The sequence below is a fragment of the Gigantopelta aegis genome, chromosome 4 (assembly GCF_016097555.1).
Source record: "Gigantopelta aegis isolate Gae_Host chromosome 4, Gae_host_genome, whole genome shotgun sequence".
Classification (NCBI taxonomy): Eukaryota; Metazoa; Mollusca; class Gastropoda; order Neomphalida; family Peltospiridae; genus Gigantopelta; species Gigantopelta aegis.
Window position 1 is genome coordinate 23,173,016 of NC_054702.1, and position 24,835 is coordinate 23,197,850.

At 37.5% G+C, this 24,835-nt stretch overlaps 1 protein-coding gene across 1 annotated transcript; it reads right to left on the reverse strand.

Moving 5' to 3' along the window:
- Positions 1 to 18,372: 18,372 nt before the first annotated feature.
- Positions 18,373 to 23,791, reverse strand: LOC121370024. Its single transcript, XM_041495119.1, has 2 exons — positions 23,717 to 23,791; positions 18,373 to 23,350 (listed from the first exon to the last, which is right to left on the reverse strand). The coding sequence occupies exon 2, from the start codon at positions 21,665 to 21,667 to the stop codon at positions 18,974 to 18,976; it is 2,694 nt and encodes an 897-aa protein (XP_041351053.1). The 5' UTR covers positions 21,668 to 23,350; positions 23,717 to 23,791; the 3' UTR covers positions 18,373 to 18,973.
- Positions 23,792 to 24,835: the final 1,044 nt, after the last annotated feature.

Genomic DNA, 24,835 nt, shown 5'->3' on the forward strand with positions numbered 1-24,835 from the left:
CACATACCACGGTATTTGATATACCAGTCTTTGGCCCACCGACGGGGATCGATCCCAAACTGACAGCGCAACAAGTGAGCGCTTTACCACTGGGCTTCGTCCACCCCTTTTCGAGATATTACATGCTTCTTGTAGCATGCCCGTAGTAGGAACGATATCTGGAGTGTGGTCCACAACCTATAATGGGGTGTGGGGGTCAAAGATGGGCATAAAACCCGTACATTTTCATCCTCGAGTGGACCGGGGGGGGGGGGGGGGGGGGGGGGGACACCAGCGGGCCTGTGTTGTGACAAAGTGGTGGGTTTTTAAAAAAATATTTTCAACAAGTTTGTATTCATGGAAAATATATGTTTCTTATCTACATTCATTCCTAGTCAAATACATGCGTATTTCAGTAACAAAATAAGAATGGGAATTTGTTTGATTAGTAATCTGTTCAATTAAAACAATGATTCGATTAGCCGAATGCATTTTTCGCTGTATTAAAACCACCCACATGTATAGCCTGCATAATATACACATACATTAGAAAAGTACACGCACGCACAGACCTATTAAAGGGACACACCCTAGTTACGTTTATTTGTTAACCATTACGACGTTGTTTTTCGCTATTAAACCCCATTTTTCACAAATAAAATTGCACTTTACTTACATTTTATTATTTAGAATACACATTTCCATTCACCTGAAGTGCTTTTTGGTAATCCTGATGTTTGTAAAACCACGAAATGCATTTTTTGCATTTTTTCACAAAACGTGTTGTCGAGAAAAAACCGTTAAGCAAGCGAGTTCAAATCTATTTTTAATGTCACAGACGTTGGTATATCACGTGACCGTTATCATGTTGGTTCGGTTTGTTTTCTCGTGCACGGTTCGCGCAATAAACATCCGATTTGTTGTTGTTCATTTGTGAGATTTTTCTTCACAGTTCGTGAACATTTTCAGTAACAATAAAGTTCAGACAAGTAAGTGTCTCAATACAAAACGTTACAAACCCTTAAATCCAATAATTTTGCTAAGTCTTACGATATCTGGAGAGGGGATACAACCAGGACAGAACAGTTGGAACATGTCCAGGAGAGGTGAAACGAACGCACCCCAAGTCTGTGAAATTTGTCGTGACGTAGGCATTGTTGTGCTTCTACCGGTGACATCAGAATACTAACTTTCAAAATTATTTCAAGCAATTGGGACATGGGGATTCCCATGGTATTTATCGATATAAAACCTGCTTTTTCACTCCATTTGATAAAAACGTGATCTAAGTGTGTTACAGGTTTGTAGATTAACTAAATTATAATTTATTTTCGCTGGATGGAACTAGGGTGTGCGGCTTTAAGCTATAACAAAAACACTTTTCGATGTCATCATAACGTAAATTCATTGCGGTATAACGTTTTGGAAGTAGCGCACGCACACAAACACACACACACATCCTGAGATTCAGACGTTCAGTTATCGCGGCACGGTTTGTGTTGTGTTAATAAAATACGGACACCTCAGCATATTTTAAACAACGTGCATCTACACGCGCGCGCGCGCGTGCCCACGTATATTTCTTTCTTCTTTTACACCACCTAGAACCATGTTCGACTAGAGACGAGTCGCCACGATTCTGTTCTGCAAAAAGTGAAGTCCCCACGATTCAAATTTCCGTTTCCAATACGAATTGATGTAGAAACGTTTAGACAGCATTAGGATTTAAAACAAGTTTTATTCATTCTTTGCATAGCCGATAGAATCATGCAGCATATTATAGTAAAATAACAGAATGACAAGTGGTTTGATAAGTTGACAATTAATACAACTGTATTGTGCATTCAGACAAGAATAACGGTTTCTACTGGTTTAAGGAATTAGAATAGTAAACTCAATATGAAATACACAGTAATATGAAAGAATGAGTTCACATGAACATGAACAAAAATTTCGGACTTATTCATTACATAAATAAATGATTTTGTGAATAATTTGTTTACATCAGTCATCGCCATTTCAATACTTTGCTCATATGAAGTGGATGCGATTCCTATGCTGAGTAATCGTGATTCTTTCATTTATATACAATTAATTGATCATTTTAATTGCACCTCAAAGATATTGTAGGGAAATTTTCTGAAGATTGAAATTCATAAGCTCGAATTAAGCTTCATTAGCATTGGCAGTGAAGTCGAGATAGAAGATGCCAAATCTGGATCACTGAACATTAAATCTCTTAAATGGTATGTGACCTCCCATTTTCTTGCACGTAAATTAAATGTAAGGTGCCACGTTTTATTGGGTGTGTTAATACGCTGCTTATATCAGTGTTATTAGTCAACGTTAACATTATCGGCTATAGGAATTAATTTGGTCCACTGGATGTAGAGTAGTCAGGTCAGGTCAGATCAGAGGGATTTACGTGCACATTCAGAGGAAGCTGCTGTAGCGCACGCCTATATATATGTATTATATATATATTTTTTTTATTTTTTTATTTATTTTTTTTTGTTGTTTAAATTAGTTTTAAAAAATAATTCAAACCACGATCATATTACTAGTCCTCGTGATTCCACAATCTACTCTTTAGAAATCCTTTTCTCTTAAGTGCGATGCCACGTTCGTTATTTCCGAGTTTTTTTATATGAAGAAATATATGATTTTTTCGCGACCATTTCAAAACAGTGAATTATTTCATAATGCCTTCAAGGCAAAGTCTTCAGAAGAAAAAGAAATAACGAGATTTGATTGCACGAACCTGCAGTAAAATGTTCTTGATTAACAGATATGTTCAGGTAATAGACCCGATTGCGATTGTCACGTCTAATGTTATTTGTTCAGTTAGAATAATTATCGGACTCCACGGTGAAATTTCTTGACAATGTGAATGTTTTACGCATGATCTATAAATTACATAGCATCATGTATCCAATAAATCAGTACCGTAACTACACCATATCGTATATTTAATTAAATTGGAATAAAGCTGTTTTGTTTAATATGAACATTATTAATTTTTATTCACTAATTTTCGAATTGTTTTCAGGCTAGTATAAAATCAGTGTCACCACGTGCTCTGTACACACACTGCAACAGCCATGTGTTAACTTTGCCTATCGCATCAGCATGTACACTACTATCAATTCGAACAATGATTGACAGCATAAACGAGGTTTATTGTTTCTTTGATAATTCACCTAAACGGCAAAATTGTTTTGAATTGGTCCTTAGCAATCTAGAAAACACACCTTTAGTAAAAAGGTTGAAAGGTCTGTGCATAACAAATGGATTAGATGTATTTGAAGCATATTGCATGTTTGATTCAGCTAAAACAAGGATACATGAATTACGATTGAATGTTGATAAGGAGTTCCAAGATTGATTGTGATGCAGAGTTGATAGCTAAGTCTGCTGGAGCTAGGGTTGAAATGCCAAGAGTTGTTGGTCGATAGATTCATCGTCCAAATATATATGCAGACAGTCCAATTGAAGATTTTAAGATGAATGCGTGCATACCATTTCTGGACCACATATGCAAGAAAATGGACACCAGATTTAATGCAGACAATATGCCTGGTATGGACCTATTCAACTTTATCCCAGCAATTATCGTGAAGTGTGAGGACATCGGCACCGTATGTGATAAATTACCCTTCTGGCACGATGATCTCCCCACACCAACAGCATTAAAGAACGAACTTAAAGACTGGATAAATCATTGGAGATCAGTACCATCTAATGACCTCCCAAACAGCCTGCTTAAAAGCTACGTAGCAGCTGATGCCGACCAATTCCCCGACATTCAGGTATTGTTGAAAGTAGGGTGTACTCTACCTGTTGACAGTGCTGAAGCAGAGCGTTCTTTCTCATGTTTTCGGAGGCTGAAAACATACCTGAGAAATACGATGGGGCAAGAACGACTGTCCAGCCTAGCTCTGATGAATACACATCATAGTTTACACGTTGATATAGATACAGTGTGCAAAGAGTTTGTAAAAAAAACACAACAGACGACTTTTCCAAAAAGGTATACTTTTTTAATTTGTCTGATTGGATCATTCGACTTTAGTGCACCGAAATTCTGATTTGTATTCTCCATAAACCCCAATATGACAACAACATTATTTATTGGGTGTCAAGCAGTGGTAAAATAAATCTGAATAATAAAACCGTTATCACTATCAAAACCGTTTATCTGCACACGTTAGTCGAAGGAACATACTGACAAGGTCGTGATAGTTTCCATGAACCACTGCTTATTAAAATAATATGGGCAACATTATCCAAACAACAGAACTGATGTAACAGACGTATGTGAAAAATCGTCGGTATATATATATTGGTCTGACAAAATGAAAAATTAAGTACTGCGAGAATGGACAGATAATTCCTTGCATGTCATGGAATTCACAATGGACTGGTTTGGACTTTGTCTAGTGAGATCCATGATGATGCTTCAGAGTCAAGTTCGATCACAAACTGTCTTCATTATCTACACGAACCATGGGATTAACAAAGTAAGTGACTATTTAAAACTTAATATATACTTTTTTTTATTATTAAATTGTGTGTCTGGCATTATATACTTTCAACCTGGAAATATCAGACCAAAACAGTTCTTCAAATTTATACTCCAAATGACATTTCAGACTATGTATATTTATTTATTTGCCCTTTTTATCCAGCACCCACTCCTTGCCAAAATCCTGCATCCGCCCTGCATGTATCCCATGAGGGAATTTGATCTGTGAAACATTAAGTCGGTGTCAAGATTTAAACCGATTGTTAACAAAGTAAATTCCGATGTAAAGAAATATTTAACATTGTGTACATTCGTTTCCACCTTGATATAAGAAACACCTGACTATAATGGGTACTCCACAAATGTCACTTATGGATACAAATCCATTTATTTTAACGTGTTTAAAAGTCACTGACGACCGCAGTTTGGAGATCTCTATGCAGTCGAAATTGCTGTAACCCCCCCCCCCCCCACACACACACACAGATATATATATCTACATACATGTGTATATATATATATATATATATATATATATATATATATATATATATATATATATATATATATATATATATATATATATATATTAATCACGCGTAAATAAGGTCACCTGCTAATAAAGGGGCTACTTTTAGTACCCTTATATCTAATTGTCTGTCTGTCTGTCTGTCTGTCTGTCTGTCTACCTACTTACAGCAGGTGGGATTTAAAACGTGGTATATGTATTTGTGTACAGAACAGATATCTGAAGAGTCCTTTGTATTCACGTGGTTCCTATATATATACGTATATACATATATGTGGCCGTTATAGCGTATTTTACTGAATAGTCGGTTGGTCTTAAAGAAGTTTGTTTTGTTTAACCACTACACTACCGCATACCTGTCAACTCACACATTTGTAACAAACATCACGCTCTCACGCAACGTTACTATAATCTCAAATTAATTTTTTTTTTTTTTTTTTTATAATCGTGGTTTATATTTTAGAGCTGAATGGAATTATATGCTGATTATGCAGGTCTCTGAATTCGTTACCTATTAATAATAATACAGCAAATTGAACCTATCCTCGGTTTAATACCAACAATCAATCGCGGGTGCTATCGATGACAGACTTGTATGGTTTAACATTAACCGTATTAATTAGTAAAACTTGCACTCGCTCGATTTTTTTATATTTTTGTAAAAATATTTAAAAGAGATTTCCGTTTTGGACTTAAACAAACAACAACCAAAAACTTCGCCCTGGACCCGACCAAGAGCCTGCAGTCCCTAATTATTGCCACAGGTTGACAGCTCTGCTACCGAGACCGTGTCCCTGACGCCTAAGAATTGCCACAGGCTGACCTATCTGCTACCGAGACCGTGTCCCTGACGACTAAGAATTGCCACAGGTTGACAGCTCTGCTACCGAGACCGTGTCCCTGACGCCTAAGAATTGCCACAGGTTGACAGCTCTGCTACCGAGACCGGTGTCTCATTCTGGGGCCACAACAAATTTCCATGGGGTGTAATATATGAATACACCATTTCTGACAGGGTGACAGTCCATTTGCACTATTACCCTCTCACAAATGGTATTATAATGTAAAGTTATAGTGCCCAACCAATCGTGCTGTCGCAAAAGGACAGAATCCCACGAAACACAAATTGTATCTGTTGGTCTATGTGATAAAGCTATACATTAAGAACAACTTGAACATATCCCCATAGATTTCAACCTTGATCTGCTACTCTACATCCGTTAGACCAAATTAAATCCTATTGCTGATAAAGTTAACGTTTACTAATAAAACTGGTAAACGTAGCGTATCAACACACCCAGAAAGTACAGCACCTCACATATAATCTACCTGCAAGAAAATTGGAGGTCACATGCCACTTAAGAGATTTAATTAATGTTTTCATTAGCAATCCTCATTTTTGCTGAAAATCGAAGTTCCATTGTTTGGGGGTACCCTGCACTAGTTTCAACCGCTAGTGTATACTGTATAACAATTTTACAAACAACCAATGTCACATATTACTACCAATCTACCTCAACCTTCTTCACACAAAACAGGTTGTACCAGAGCTCACTGACCTTAGTGTATGAAGCACTGAGGACACAGAAGAGATTTTGTGAATGCCTTTACTTTGGAGTTTAGTTAGTTTTCATCAGGTTTTGGAATTGGTTTGCTGGTGATTCTGTTTCAAGTCTCTCACATCTAGAAGCGTTCATGAGTCTAAAGGTGGTAATATCTCCGGGAGCAGCTACCACTGCAGTAGAAATGCTAACGAGGTCTTACTTTTCTGTGAATGGACCTTTCCTTTGATGAAGGAAGGAAATGTGTAAATTAACGGCGTACTCAAAACATTTTATTTATGGTTATATGGCGTCAGACATATGATTAAGGACCAAACAAATATTGATAGAGGAAACCCGCTGTTGCCACTTCATGGGCTACTCTTTTCGATTAGCAGAAAGGGATATTTTGTATGCACCATCCTACAGACAGGGTGGTGTATACTACGGCCTTTGATAAGACAATCGTGGTGTACTGGCTGGAACGAGAAATAGGCCAATGGGGCCCACCGACGGGGATCGATCCCAGACCGACCGCGCATCGAGCGAGCGCTTAACCACTGGGCTACGTCCCGCCCTATCCTTTGGTGACGACAACAACTGCTGATACTGCTTCGTGGTCCTTTGTTTAATTCATGGTCAGTAAGTATGATGAAAGTTTGATTTGTTACCTTTTAACTGACTTAGAGATGTACTGCTGGGTTCAGCTGTTAATACCTTTGATAACGCCAAGTTTCAGGCTCTGCCTCCAGGAGTCTGAGTATCTTTATTGTGACCCCAGTGGCCTAGTTAACTGGGATACACCCAAAATGGTTGTTGCTAGACATCTGCACTGAGAAGTAGCCCATGTTTCAAGCTTCATTCGTATCAGGATTCTTTTCCCGGGAAATTCGTCTTCAGTGCAAAGTTTCGGGCTAGGTACCTGGGATAGCTGATCTTATCATAGGTAAAACACCATGAGATCATAGTTCTTATGGCATTAAGGTGCACATTCCAGTTCCCTACACGAAAAGCACACAGAAGGCCAAGTACATGTATTACATCCTCTAGCATGTGTATGCAGTACATAGAGTATGTGGATAGCTCTCCATTGTTGTGAATTAGGTGTTCTATGAAATAGATCCACATTGTCATCAGCTAACATAAGATTGGACTTTACAAGATATTATTGAACTTCTATTTAAATCGACGGCCATGCTAAGAATGGTGATAAAATCACTGATGCCTTAAACATTGTCCTTCACTCATATTGTAAATCCCCCTTACAGTACTAATTTCATAATTGTTTCTTGAATATACTTGTGTACCCTAACAGCATGACAGCAGTGTTTACAAGCATGGACCCCAGTAATGGACACCTGAAGACAATGTTTAAAACAGGTAGTTTCTCCTCGATTAGTTCTGACTGCTTTAAGACTTCAAACACTGTGGCTAGCTGTTGTGGGTGGTGCACTGAAAAGGGCATCTTCTGAGCTTGGCATTTGGTTGATGTTAAATCTGGTCTACCTTGGGATTCGCCAACCCTCTGGACATGTTTCCCTGCAAGGATCCAAATCAGGTTCTTCTTACAGGCAACTTTAGCAGCTTCCTTAGTTTTCTGGATTATGGTTCTTCTCTTGTGAGATGAAGCCATGAGTTCATACGTGCACTGGCTGGTTCTAGGGTATTCCCCCCCCCCCCCCCCGGGCATTTCCCCCTGGTAAATTCCCCCCTGGTACATATCCCCCTGGTACATATCCCCCCTGGTAAATTCTCCCCTTCAATACTTAAATTGACAGTTTTAACAGGGCATCTGGCAGCGACGTGATTGGCTGTGGGTTCTTTTCACTGATGAAAGCCGGTTCTGTTTGTTCAGAGTTGATGGAAGACAGCGTGTGTACCGCCGTAGGGGAGAACGAGTGGCGGCTTCTTGCGTTCAGGAGGTCGTGCCATATGGTGGAGGGAGTGTCATGGTGTGGGGAGGTATCTGTGCACAGGAAAGGACACCATTGGTCATCGTTCACGGAAACTTGACAGCTCAACGTTACAGGGATGACATTCTTCGTCCAACTGCAATACCATTTCTCCAACGGCAGCCACGTGTTGTCATTTTTCAGCAAGACAACGCCAGACCTCATACAACCAGAATTGTACAGAACTTCCTTAGAGCCAACAACGTAAACGTATTGCCGTGGCCTGCACGCTCCCCAGACATGTCCCCCATAGAACACCTCTGGAATGTTTTGGATCGCCGTGTTCGACAACGACCACACCCTCCAGCCAACTAACAGGAACTGATCCAGGCCCTTCAAGAAGAATGGCAACGTGTCCCACGTGACCTCATCAGACGACTGATTTTTTCTATGCGTCGGAGAATTATTGCTTGTATTGGGGCAAGGGGTGGTCACACACGCTATTAATGTGACTTGTTATTGGACTTGAGTGATTGTCTGTATGCTTTGCATGTCGTCCATGAAGTTGAAAGCTCGATTTGTGTACACCACCTCGCTTTGGGAAAATGTGACGTCATTATCAGATGCTGAATGACACTCATTTTTAGTTATGTTAATGTTGACATATTGATCTAGTCAATATATTTTATCTCATGCGACTATCTTTTGTTGTTTTTACACCAGAGTGATTTAAAACTGTGGTAAAGTTTCTTTTGGCCTTCAGTATATATCATAGTATACAACATGCCCCTCACAGAATAATCTGTACACCAAAATTTTGGATCAGTCAGTTATTAAACCACATTGTCAACTGTCAAATCGAAAAACACTTATAACAAGGGTTTTTTTTTAAATTTCCCATTGGAAAAGTTTATCGAATAAGCTGTATTAAATAAAATTATCACTTCACAGTTAAACATCTAATTGTTCTGGCGAATAATGTGATTGTTGAATCCTCGAATTCAGATTTCCTAGAAATATTATCAAACACTCAACACATGAACACATGTTGTGACGTCATCATGGAATATAGTGGCATCTCGTGAATCATCGCGGCCGTGGGTATTCAAGAATAAAGAAATCCTCACTGGAGGCTCCATTTGGGACAACGACTCGCTGTAAGAGGTGAGAGGTTCTTTATTCTGGTAGTGGCTCAAGTTACGACAAAACATCAAATCGTGGAAAAACAAATAAAAACACCCAGAAAGGATCAAATACAACATTGTCAGTATTACTTCCTGACACGACCTAATTGATAAAAATACATTACTCCACATACTAAGTGTTATGCAGCACTATATTACATTCAATACCTTAATGTACTATTTCATTTCCACTTACACCTTTGACAGACACCTACAGTCATTAATAAACATCTAGATTTTATCTAATCCTAGTACACATTGAAATAATATCTATAATAGTATACAAAATTTCCATGTATACAATATTAGATAAAATCTAGAACTACAAAAGTAAGCATGCTTTTTTTTTCAAAGGTGGCATATACAATGTCCCATGATTTACTCGGTCAAAGGCTTTTTTCACATCCAAAAGGCAAACAACACAGGACTATCTTGTGAAATGTAAAAGTTAATAAATTCCTTAAAAGGAAATAAACACGTATCGGTGGCATTGGTGACCTGGTCATGAGCAGCCAATCGTATGTCTTGAAATAGTGTAACCAAAACTAAAGCATGGTGTTATCAACAACCGATGTGTAAGAAATTATTTTAAATACCAGCGTACATTCAAGTCACGTTGTTAACTGCGCATCATAACTGAACGTTGACCAATCGAATTGCATGTTTCAACAAAATTATCCTATTGGTCCGTCTGATGTCTATAATAAACGCGGTCTGAAGTTATAAAAAGTATATAGCAGTGAAAATCATACCAGATTCTATCATTCAGGAGACGAAGAAAGACGAATCGTAGACTTGGCCAACTTTCACTATAAGGTAGGAATGAAAATTCGGCATTTCTTAGTTTACCGCAGATATAAAACATTAAGTGGCTGTTGGTTTATAATCCATCCTTCTACAAAAGTGTTGGCTTTTAAAAATAATTTCAGTTTGGTATGACGTAATAAGAAAAGTAAAAGTGTTTTGGAAATAACAAACAAATACTATTTGTGTGTGCAAGTTACAAACCAATCGGCTCAGAAATAAATAACGTAGTAAATTCTATAGTATCAAAAAAGGCGTTCCCTGTGGGACGGACTATAGTTGTATCCCCCCCCCCCCCCCCCCTCCCGTTGTGTGTGCTGTTCCTCGCAGAGGAGCTGGGATGGCAACATTCGTATGGGTTTCCGCGAGAGCGGTAAACACAGAGCAAGGTTCTTTCTCTTATTACTATTATCTTTAAATAAGTTCTATAAACGTCTGTAATTATGTTTTCAAATATGTTTTTCATTTTGTGTTGACAATTCAGTATTTATAGGTTAAATGTTTTTAAACCAGTAAACTTTAAAAAAAAAAAGAGCAGATTACTACTGAAGGTGGTCATTTTAAAAAATGATTTTACTTGTCAATAGAGCCAATTCCAGATTAACCCTAATTACATTTTATTTTGCAAATAGTGGCTATTACACTAGTATTAGCACCGGTGTATTTAATTAAGTTAATACCTAAACCAGATTTGTTTTGTTTTTGTTTTTCAGAAGCGTGTACCCATTTCAACAAAGATGGCAATGGCGACATCTGATAATTATCAAGCAAATATGACACAAAAAGCGATGAATCTACTCGAGGGAATAGATCCACCTCAACAAGATATAGTCATGATACAAGCGTCTGATGAACAAGAAACCGTGTCACAGCCAATGGGTCCAATCATTGGCAATCATCGCCCTCCAATAGAAATGGACAATTTCGAGTCAGAGGTCCAACCCAGAATGAGCATGCCCAGCAATAAAACAGACAAAGGCTTCGAGAAAGTACTGGCAGCTTTTCTCAGCAGTAAAGAGCATACGCAAAGCTCATTCAGCAACCCGAGGTATCCCGTACAGAAAGGTGACTTTAAAATTAAAATGGTGATGGGTGCAGTGGCGTACGTGAAGAAAATGGGGATTTGGAAATTGGCCCTGGAAACAAGCCATCGTGTGATGAAAAACAAGAAGTTGGAGTATCAGCTGGTACAAATGAAGAAGAACGTGGTATTCCTTCAGGTAAGACTATACCAAATAAAATCCCATAGGCGACCATGTTAACGTTTGTGTTTAAAAACACTATATGCAATATATCAACCAAACTATGACCCATAAATATCAGTACTACAACCCCAGATGTTTTTTACAACACCCATAGTTTCGCACAAAATTTGAGTACGTTTTTTCACAGGTACCCAATACATGTTCCAAGCACAAGTCTACTCGTCACAGTGGTACTAGATGAAATAAAATTGCCTATATTTTTTGCCCAGATGAAACTATTTTTTTTACAACCAACACACATTTATAACCAATCACATGACTTGTGGTGTTAACTTCTCTATCGAAAGTTCGGTGCACCTCGGACTTTGACCCAGCCGGACGTTGTTTGGTTTAGTGCTACCTGTATTGATAACATACATTTTTCAAAAGGTGGTGAATCATTTATTTTTATGACAATCAGGATCTGGTGTCTTCTGTTATAAACTGACAACTTCACTGAAACTGTTGTTTCTACAATGCAACCTAATTTACACCTCATAAGGCACATATATTTTATACAGGGTTTTTTTTATAAATGCAACATGTCATATTTGAATATTTTTTTTTTACAAATAATACTCTTGAAGATATTTACAGTCAGATGGGTGCGTGCTCAGCTATATATGTAGAGGCAACATGGCTGTTCAGAGTACCCCAACTCCTTAAACTTATTCCATTGAAACACATGTACTTGGCTGAACCCTGATTATGAAGACCTTAACAGGCACATCAAAGCAATATCAGTATTAAACAAAATACAATGTCTGAGGAAGGAAAACATCAACATGACTGCACCTGTATGAAGTAATGACTTAATGTCCTGCACATCACTGTTGGAGGGAAATCCTGTGAGTGTGGGTGTTTTGAAGTTACCAGGTGCGGGAATTTGAAATCCATCAGTTATGCCGATTTTAAAAATGGACCATCAAAACTATTGGCAGCCACCAATATTCCTGACTATATTTTATGTATACCCTACTGTAGTTGCTATTAGCAACGGTGTCTTTAATTAAGTTCTCTGTCAATACCTGAACCAGATTTGTTTTGTTGCTTTTTTCAGAAGTGTGTACCCATTTCAGCAAAGATGGTAATAGAAATGGGCAGCATCGAGTCAGAGGTCCAACCCAGAATGAGCATGCACAGCAATAAAACGGACAAAGACCTCGAGAAAATAGTTGAAGCTCTCCTAAGTTGTACAGAGCATACGCAACGCTCATTCAGCGACTCGAGCTATCCCGTAAAGAAATGTGAATTTAAAATTAAACTGGCAATGGATGCAGTGAAGAAAATGGGGATTGGGAAATTGGCCATGGAAAGAAGCCAGCTTGAGAGAAAAAAGAATTTGGAGTATCAGCTGGTGCAAATGGGGAAGAAGATGGCGATCCTTCAAGGCCGTCGCTGTGAGGAAAGTCGCTGAGCAAAGAACACATAGTTTACAGCGATATGCTGCGGAAGTAGACTGAATAATATGACGTTCAAATTCAGTGTGTGTGTGTGTGTGTGTGTGTGTGTGTGTGTGTGTGTGTGTGTGTGTGTGTGTGTGTGTGGACTACACTTATTACACAGATCTTCACTATTACATAAAACAAACCTAAAATTTAGGAAGAGTTATATCTGAATGAATAAAATTAATTTCAAATTTCATAATTTCATAATGGAAGGTTTTCTCCAGGTGGGGTGAGGGAAGAACCTTTGAAGTAGAATGATGATCTTTTTCGTATTTGTCTAGGGTTACAACAGTTACTGTCCCCTTGCACACCCACTAGGTATGACCTAGCTGTAAACAAACCAGTCTAGCGGACGTTTTATTGTTCGGTTTGGCTGAACTCTGGGGCAGGCCACAAGGGCAGAATTTTAAGTCGATTTTTTTTTTTAATGCTAGCTATAAACAAACATTCCTTTTCTTTGTAGCCGAATAAACATGGTTTATGTAGTAGTATTGTATGATGTAACTAGTCACTTGTTTACTTCTGTGTAATTGCTAACTTTTAAATGGAATAGAGTTGTATCCATATTTCTTCGTCTATTAACTGGTATGATGGAATGTAGTATGTTGTTTATAATAAAATAAAGATATGTATGTCCTTATTTATTTGAGTTTCTATTTTTATAGAACCATTATAGTAATATATTTATAATGAATTGGTTGGAATTTTATCATCGGTTATAACTGGCACCAACCGATCAAACACCAGCATATATATACATCAAGTATATCATGTAAACTAAAGGAATCCTTACAGTTAACACTTTCCCACGCAATCGATTATGGACTTTTATAATCGATCATCACATTGGTAGAGCCAAACCGAATTGTATTCGATTATAATCGATCATTGGAACATGACTCATTTATAATCTAACTGACACTGGCAAAATCTGAGAAAGCCCACTTTGGGCATTTCTGAATCCTGATTAAGGGCATTTCAAAGAACCATTGAGGCCGAGTTCAGCCAGATCGTGCAGAAAAAATATCGCTAGATTGGTTTAAATTATGCGCTTCACGGTCAACTAAACGTCCACGTCAGTAACCAATCAAATAGTTCGCGAATGTTAGCTAAACGTTTGCTGGCTGAACTATTTTATTGGTTCTCGTCATGGTCTACTGGTCGAGCTTAATTTTTCAGACAGACTTTTGGCTAGTCAAAAAACCTTCCTCAACCAAATAAATTTGGCGGCAAAAATACACTGGACAGAAACAACTGCCAATAAACTTTATCGCAGTAGGATGAGGTACATAAATTTAAACTAAGGCCGGGAAAGGGTAATGTCCACCCTGATTTAGGACTAGGAACTAACATTGTTAACCTAACTGGTAACACTAACCTTCTAACATCCGCTGAAAAATCGTTACTGGACGGGGGTCTGAATTTTTTCCCCACTCCCAACCAAAAACAGGCTTAGAGGCTAAATTTGACAATGGTGTAATGGATATGGCAGTTTTTTACCACAAAAAGAAACTCGCTGACTGTTTTTGGCATTCAACTGGAGAATAAATCCCATTCACGGAAACCTCCAGCTGGTTAACTCCAAACTCTAGAGTAGATCCTGAAATCATTAAAGCTCAGAAAAGTATAGTGGGAAAAAATGGGTGATATGAGAGTTTACACAAATCAACAAAAATTCTCTGTCATAGAACGTCATGCTCTCACCAAACTACGCAAAAACCGCAAAATTGTTATAAAACCTGCAGATAAGAGGTTGGCCACTGTCATTCTATCAAGGGAGAACTATATCCGGGAAGCCCATCGACAGTTTAATAATTCAAAATACTACAAAACATTCGACAAAATTATTTGGCCTGAGAATTGTAAAACGTCCAGTGCAATTATTCAATGTGTAAAAGATCAGGAACATATTAACAGAAAGTAAGTAAAATATTTAGAAGCCGGAAATTTTATCTACTTCCCAAAATCCACAAGCCAGTCGATACGTGGACCGATATTAACACACCACCTAGACGTCCAATCATTTCAGACTGTGGATCAGAATCATACAATATTTCAGAATATATAGAATTTCACTTAAAATCAATTGCAAATAGACATTAACGTTTTGTGAAAAACACTGAAAATCTATCAAAATTATCAAAAACCCAAACCCCTTTTTAGTTACTCTTGATATTGACTCCATGTACACCAAGATAGGTATTGATGCGGGCATTGATTCAGTTAAGAGAGCATTTGATAAGTATCCAGATCCAAACAGACAAGATAAAAACATTGAGCTGTTAGAATTATGCCTAAAAGGAAATGATTTTGAGTTTGGTGGAGACATGTACCAGTAAGTGTGTGGTTGTGCTATGGGTAAACGTTTTAGTCTAAATTTGGCATCTATCTGTGTCGCCGAATGGGAAGAGGCTGCTTTAGAGAAATTGACTACAACATCCTTTTTGTATCTCAGATATCTCGACGATATACTTATTATTTGGCCACATTTCAAACAAGAATTGTGGAACTTTTTTTGAGCTATTAAATTAACAGCATGACAATATCAAACTTAAGGCCACAATATCAGATAAATCAGTTGACTTCTTGGATGTAACAATTTATAAAGGTACACAGTTTGAAACATCAGGTTACCTAGACTACAAAGTTGGGGGGGGGGGGGGGGTTCAAATCCACAGACACACACCAACGTCTACTCCGCAAGTCTTTTCATACACGCCACACCTTTAAAGGCATTGTTAAAGCTCAGATTATTAGATTTCATAGAAATTCGAGTAACAAAAAGAATTTCAATGAGGCTTGTTCACTGTTGTTTAGTGCCTTAAAACCTAGGAGATACTGAAAACAGTTTTTAAGAAAAATTAAATCTGAAACTGTTCGAGAATTAGAAAATCCCCTTAGGGTAACCGAAGATCATTAGCCATACAAACTTCAGCATAACCAACCATCTGAAATAAGCACTGGCTCCTCTGTTACATTTAACAAAACCAGGTGTAGACTACAACTTTCTTAAAACGCAGTCGACTTTCAAACGTCAAAAAAACAAAATTGAATATCAAATTCGGACAGACATGAACGGTGATTTAAAAAATGTGGTATATCTAATCACCTATAATTTATGTAAAAAACCAACAAAACAAAAAAACTGAGAATTTGAACAGTTTGTCACAAGTATGATATTCGGCATGAAGCTGACACCCCCGTCGCCAATCACTTCAATCTACATTACCATTCATTAGATGAAAATTTTAAAATAATTCCTATTATCTGGCCTTCATGTAAAATTCTTTAATCTCATTGGTTGTTTGCCGTTGGACAAATCCCTTATACCCCTGTGGGCGGAGCCAAATTCTCTTATGGGCAGTTTCAAAGGAAAGGTTGCATAAAGAGTCTCACTGGGACCCAAAAATTAACTATGCAGCATTCTATAAAAAACTATATTTTTAAAAAGCAATATGACTAGTGAAATGTTTTATAAAAAATTGGACCTACAGCTGTTACGGTTTATAAAATAATCAGTGACATGACTACTTGCACAGCATAAAAATATGAGGACACATAGGTACAGCATAATCATAAGCTTTTATGTGATACATTTCTAAAGATAAACTGAAGTATTTTTTTAAAATAGGAATCTGTTAAGAGTAACTATGTTTTCATTAATAAGGCCAATGATTTTAAGTTTTCTGATGATTTTTGGTAATATTTTAGCAATATTCTTCTATTTAAAAATGATTTTAGTTAAACAGAAACCATTAAATACTAATCTTCAAACAGAATGTCTATAACTGAATTAGAAAATAAATTTCAATATGTTTTTTAGAATACTAGTTAAAAATAATGTTGATTGCATTAGTATTAGCAGTAATATAAGCTTTTAAACAATGCAGTGTGAAAATGGCAATTTCGTTTAGGAGGGGACATTTTTTTTTAACATTTAGATTTCAGTTAAATAAACTGAGACTGCTCTTAATCTTTAAAAAAAATTTTTATTCATAATTGTATTAGGAAATAATATTTGATATGAAACTGCATGTAATGGTGTAATTAGATAATTAACATTGAAAGATTACCGGTCATTCATATGTACACTGTTGCATACAAGACACACAATCTACTTAGCTTGTAATGTCCTTATTTGCCAGCTTTATTTTGTAATATTTGGATTTTACGTCCTGCAACTGTGGCAGAATAAAAGGCTCATGTCCTTCAACCGTTAAAGGCCCAAGAAAGATGAAACAACTTTTTAAGCACTCCACTCCGACAGTCTGGGAGGACCTTGTCCGTGGCCATTTAAATGTTGATGTCACTTTACACTCATGAAGGAATTTCATACAAATATGATCACCTTCAAGCACTTTACACTTGCATTGTCAGGGCTTCTAGATTATGGGAGTCCCACTCCCATGGCTAGTGATATTCAATGTTGGGCTAGTAAATAACTACTATTGCCATGCCCGACGGCTAGTGAATTATTTCTGGTCAAATGTTGCAATTAAGTCTGTTTTGTAAATATGAATATCCTGCCCCATCCCATCTCCCTTTGTTAGTGTTTTTGAGCTCTATCGCCCTCTTTAGGTGTTATATCCGATTATTACTATTATTTAGTAAAATTATATTAACTTACAGTAAAGTAGGGCTAGTGAATTGTGGCTAGTACATTTTTAAAAATCACTGATCCCATGGCTAGTGGATTTTATAAAAATTCTAGAAGCCCTGATTGTGTATTGGTTATTCGTCCAATGTAATAACCCTCGTCATAGTAAACAGTATTCTTAAAAAAACCATCAGATTCTGTAATAATATGAACTGACCTGCATTAAGCAGCCACCTGTATTAAACAACCACCTGTGGTAAAAGGCCAAGTTGATACATGTCCTCCTTATGGTGAATGTTTAACACAGTTTGACTGTATTTATACGCATGGCAGAACAAAGAACCAAAATTGATCACTGCACAACTTTCCAAGTGTGACAGAATAATAAACAAAGCTGACATCTCTCAGTCAAACCCACTAACACCTGCAGAGTGTCAACAAATGTCTCAGACTTCCATACAAGTCGCATGTACATAGCAACACCCAGACATGTCAATATCAAATCTGCTCAGCTTTAACATGTTGTAAAACGTCCTTTCCGGAACCTGAACATTGTGACATAAAATTACCACTGCATCAGTGAATTAATAGTTAATTTTAAATGAATTTAAATCATACATATAAGCATGTTGGGGTTGTGGGTGTGTTTGTTTAATTATCTCAATAATGCATCATATCTCACAACCCTTTTACAAAAAATCTATCAAACAAACTTCATATACATTATGAAATTGGTATAGAATTGTATTTTGCATCCATTCAAGTAAATATATTGATAATGTAATGAAAGCACTTTGCAAAAAGATGTTTAAATATACATGTTAAAATTGTGTTTAGGAGGGGACATTTTGTTTAATATGCAAAATCTTGTGTATTTACAGAACTACAATTCACACAAACACAATAATTATACAAATTAGTTTTTGTAAGCTATTATGCATGTACTATATGATTAAAGTGTTGTTACCTGCCTGTATATATTTATTTGACCCATGTTTAGGAGGGGACATTTTTTAACGGAAATTTTTAGGCTCTATGTTACAATAAATATCTCAAAGTAAATAACAAAGTTACATCGATTTTTGTTCTTGTCACAACTGTAGGTGTCTATTGTGATTATAGTTATACAAAAATAATTGTTGTAAAATGTTATTTGAATTATTTATAGGTCAATGTTCATAACAGGACATCTGCAATTTTTTTTTTTTTACGAAAAACAGGGTTAGTTCTTTAAAATGATCGTGGTTTGTAGCATCGTTGTAAATTCAGTTTCTCCAGATCACCTAATTCATTTGTCCATTGTTGCCAAATCTTTAAATCATTTCCTTTGATTTCTTCATCCCAGGGAACATTGCGGCGGCACAGATCTTGAAGAAGTAGTTTGGCATTCAGAACAAATGGTGCGGCCATCCCCAAAGGGTCATATACAGAGCTTACTGTTGACAGAATACCACGCCTTGTAGGTGGTTTATTGTGTTGCTGAATTTTAAAGCCTAAAGTATCAGATTCTACAAACCAGACTACACCAAGCGCTCTTTCATTTGGAAGACGGTGGTGCTCTAAATCAAGTTCCTTGACATCCTTTGCCCGTTCTTCTACCGGGATCGAATCCAGCACATGATGATTATTGGAAATCCACTTTGTTAAACGAAAGCCACCTTTCTTGCAGAGGGCAACCGTTTCCTTAATTAAGTCTACAGCCACTTCTTCTGACTTCACAGAGGTCAAACAGTCATCTACATAGAAATGTCTCTTTATCACATTGGCTGCTGCTTTAAATTCATCACTGAATTCCTCTGCTGTATGGCGAAGAGCAAAGCTTGAACAGCTAGGAGAAGATGTGGCACCAAACAGATGAACTTGCATACGATACACTGTTGGCTCTTTATGGAGATTTCCCTCTGGCCACCAAAAGAATCGAAGACAATCGCTGTCGTCCTTGGGTAAATGGACTTGGTAGAACATAGCTTCAATATCTCCCATAATGGCGACCTCTTCGTGTCGGAAACGAAAGAGAACACCTAGTAGAATGTTTGTTAAATCAGGTCCCTGAAGTAAAACGCTATTCAAAGATGTCCCCTTATAGGTTGCTGCACAGTCGAACACAACCCTAATTTTCCCAGGTTTATGGGAATGATAGACACCATGGTGTGGGATGTACCATACACGGCCATCTAATCTTTCAAGTTCTTCCTTTGGAACTTGTTCAGCATAACCACATTTGACAACCTTGGACATAAATTCAACATAATCTTCACAAAATGTTGAATTCTTTTGTAATTTGCGTTTTAGGCTTGCAAGACGCTGCAAAGCCTGTAATTTGTTATCTGGCAATTTGACGCCATTCTCTTTAAATGGCAAACCAATGCAGTAGTGACCATTACTATGGGTGATAGAACCATTCACCAAGTCCAAAAACTTCTTATCTTCCTGGGAGTGTTCCTTTTTATCATCAATAAGCCTTTCTGGAAAGTCTCGATTGATTGAATCTCTTACCAGTTTATCTAACTGCTTAAGCTGTTCCATCTCTTGCACTGCTACAATCTCGGCACGGTTTACTGTGAAGACAGAATCGACCTGTTCAACTTGTTTATCTCCTTCTCTTATCATATTCCACACAATCCATCCAAGTCTCGTCTTGACAGCATGAGGGCTGCCCTCTGGTCCGGACTTGACTTCAAATGGGGTATAGGCATCAGGTACATTGTTTCCAATTAACAGGCCAACCTCGGCTGTAATGTCTGGAAGATTTATATCGTCTAAATGTTTCCAGCAAGATATGTCCTTATTGGTAGGAGCGAGTCTCTTAGAAACGGGAATTTTGTCTTTAGTATATACCCTTGGCAGGTCAATTTCGTTATCCAATTCCAGGTCGCAGACTTGCAGGCCATCAACAGCATATGTTTCCATCGAAAATGGATTTCCCATTGTATCCAGCGTGATAGACATGCGATGACCCATTCCACCAAGCTCTCGAACTAGACTTTCACAACAAAAGCTGACGCTACTACCCGGATCAAAGAAAGCATATGTTTTGACATCGCGTAAACCATTTTTCAGCTTCACTCTAACTGGAATAATGGCCATGGTACATTCACCCTTTCCGGCCCTCGTATGACCACATACACCCTGGACAGAAATTTTACTGTCGCTATTCTCGTTTTCTGTTTTTAACAAACCTTTCAACTTGCCGACTCTGCTATCGTCATGCAGCATTGTAGGATGATGAGACTTACAGGTCGTACACACTAATTTGTTATAGCATTTGTTTTTATAATGTCCAGGCTTTAGACAACCAAAGCAAAGCCTTTTGGACTTCACAAATTCATTTCTGTCCAAAATGGGCATAGCCAATAAGTCCTTACAGTTATCTGTTGTGTGGGTGGTACGATCACAATATGTACAGTGTTTTCTGGAAAACTGCTGTTTTGGTTTCTGCAGTGCATTCCTAACACCTCGTTCTTTCTGAGCTGGACCAATTGCGGATGAATTTTCAATCTGAACAATTTCTGACATATCAGTTAGAAAGCTAGCCCTTGTACGATTTGTTCCAGGTTGCTTAGAAGGTTGTCGTTTTCCATCATGTGCTTTGTGCTCCAAGATCAAAGCATCCTTCCCATAAATTGGATCATTTGCCTTTCGTGCTTCATCTCTTACAAGCTCCACCAACTGATGAAACTCTACAGTGTCTCCTTTTCTGGCAGTGTGTTGAACTATGTTCCTCCATTTATCATGTAGATAAAATGGCAACTTACTCACTAGTCGTTTTATATTGTCTGGGTACTCGAGTACTTTAACAGCCTGAATACTCTTCACAGCATTTTCACACTCTACCAACAGAATGGAAAAGTCATCAAGGGCCTTGGCGTTGTCTGCACGCACAGTCGGCCAACCCAATGCTCGTTTGATAAATGCACTAGCCATGAGCTGTGCATCTCCATATCACGTTTCCAACTCCTTGAGAGCTGCAGGGTATCCCTGTTCCGCTGGAAGATGGCTAAATCCAGAGACAATACGATTAGCTTCACCAACAGTAAATTGCTCCAAGAAACTCATTCGTTCATCATCACTATCAGAGTTCATTACCACTTTAATGTTAAACTGACGAATGAATTTTCGGTATTCCATTGGATCTCCCCCAAATCTTTTAATTTCTGCAGTTGGTTTCTTCAACTGGCGGACTACAGACAAAATATTATTATCAGCTGGGATGTCAGCCCTATTGCTGTGGAAATAGTCAGCATTATCACCTGAAAGAGACTCACTATTAACAGGACACACATGCATTAACAAGCTTTGACATGGATCATGACCTACATTTCTGACATTTACAGACCTATTCTGATCATTCATTTCAATATTCTGAAACCCGATCCCATTTCTAGTATCAACATTCTGACCTGCAATATTTCCTATTTGACACCCTGTACCAGAATCTTTTTGCGATGTAGATTCTAAGCATAAACCTGCGTTGCAATTTGTTATTTCAGTACTTTGAAATGCAGGACGAACATGCGGTCTTGCATCGCCCTTAGTCACTAAACTATTCTGAAATGTAGTACCTATGTTCACCCCAGTACTGCCTCTCATAATTTCATTACTGTGAGAAGTGGTGTCAGTGTGTAATTGAAGCCCCGAACCACAACCTACAATTTCATTACATTGAGAAGTAGTGGCTGCATGTACATTAGACATAACATTTGTGACATCATTATTCTTACTAGCAGGGACAAAAGGGGCGGCATTTAAGTTTAGTACTGACGGACTAATACTTGACTGGCTATATCTAGAACTCCAGTAATCATTTTGACACACAAATCTATTTAACACTTCATTCTTGGCTTCAACTATCGCCATTTTAGTGTTCAAATTCAGTTCTTCTTCTTCTTGCCTTAACATCAGTTTTTTTAATTCTAGTTCTTGTTTCTTCTTCAAAGAAATTTTCATAGCCTCAAGTTCTACCTTTTCTTGTTCACCCTTCAGTCGTGCTGATGATACTGTACTGCTACAACTTATTCGTGATCCAACACTGCCCAAGCTTCTCTGTTTTTCTTGTGAATGCGCATGCGAATACCAGCCCTCATAAGATACTTTAAAGTTCTTCAAGTAAGTGTCTTTCTCCTCCCAGCTATTAACCAGGTATACTTCTTTCTCGTCTGCTGATAGAAGTGTACAATATTCCTCGTTCACCTTAATAAACTCTTCATACATTTCCAACCATTTAGCATATTCAAGCTGAACGTTTCTAGGAGCTAATTTGTCGGCCTTTAGTTTCTCGATATTTTCTGACTTGCGCTTCAAGTTCCGGAATAGATTTGACAATTGTTTATCCATATTTTCCCTTGTATATAGCAGTCCCTTTCTGGAAAGTGTCTTGATCCTGCCTCCTGAAACCATCGAGTCAGATTCTTCTATTACAGGAGCAGCCAATCTTCTACCTTCCAGTTCAGAGGTATCTATTTCGGTTTCTTCCATATTCAAAGCAGTCAAATCAGATTTCTCCAAAACCAAGCAAGCCGAAATACGTCAATGATGTGGGACGTCATGTGAATGTCAATGCTGAGCCTTTAATTCGGAAAACTTTATTTGCCTAGAGCAACAGATTGACTGAAATATACAAAATATACAAAATATACCATAAATAGCCTATTATTGATTTATACAAACATAGTATTTGTTAGGAGCCAACATAACTTCTATGACATTACAAACATCCAGTGCACGCATGTCGCAACTATCAAATGAAACAATAATCTACCCTTAGCACGTGTATAATACATATATATATATATATATATAATAAGTATAATATAAGTAATACAATGCGCCTACCATTTATATACATGTACATTTATATACATATACCATTTAATACATATACATATACGTGTATAGGCTTATTTCGCCTTAATATAAGACTAAGCAATATTTTATTTAAACATTTCAAACTAAGTTATAAATAGTAATACATACCGTATTTGTCGGCGTACCACATTCTTTTGGAATTAACAAACGTCTTTTGGAAAGACAGAAATTAACGTTGCCTAAAGAATGACGTAAGAGAATTACCATGACGTCATAAACGTAAACAAAGACGTGCATGTTTAAAGTAAACAAACAAATATGTACATTACGTAAATGTAATGTTTGGCCTTAACAAGAGCTTTAAATTTTAAAGTTATAAATTTGTTATTCCAATCAACGAGCATTGCAACCTTTCCCGTGAAACTGCCCTTATACCCCGTCTGTAATTTCCAACAGTTTCTAGCCACCCCAGTTAATGCTAAAGCAATAATTAGATTATAAATAACATTGATAATCAATCAAGTATACATAATTAATTTTATTTTTACTATAAAATACACTATTTCAATACTTTTAAAAGCTGCAATGTTGAACTCGGCCACCTAATTACGGTCGTGGTGTTTTTGTATTAATGCGCTTGTTGTTTTTTTTTTTTTTTTTTTTTTTTTTTTTTTTTTTTTAATATTTTAATTTTTTTACTACATACATTTCTGATAAAAAAAAGTATTTTTAATTTTTTTTTATTAATATCTGTTTCAGACAATTTCGTATTACAAACATTTGAAGTTAAAAACTCGTTTATCGATGGAACTATTTTTCGTCACTGGCAAGTGGTTTTCGCGTCCGCGTGGTACGGCTCCGTTGTTCATTTCCAGTCTGGAGCTCCATGCGGTAAGATGTGTTTGTTTCGCTTGTGCGCACTGCACGTGCTTTCGCGTGCTCGACTTGGGGGTCCTTCATTTCGTTGTTTTTGTCAGCGAAATGAAGTTTTCTACTGGGATGTATGTGGCCATTGGAACTGATTGAACGCTGGAACGCTTCTCGTTTCGACAGCCTGCACCACCAGGTTGAATTCTTTTTTAGCGAGATTCCTTGCCTCCACGTCATTTCTCCGTCTGACTGTCGACTTGTTTTTTTTCGTGACTCGTATGACGGCCATTCTGCAGAACGCCACGGTTGTATGCATTTAGTCTCTACATGTCCGAGCCTGTCCTAGCAAGAAATAGGAAGCGGGGTCGGCCCCTACTACTCTTTTTCTAGACTTTACCTTGCTTTATAGTGATACCA

Excerpts from the sequence above, each read along its gene's own strand:
- LOC121370024 (XM_041495119.1), bottom strand. The coding sequence starts at position 21,667 with ATGGCTAGTGCATTTATCAAACGAGCATTGGGTTGGCCGACTGTGCGT.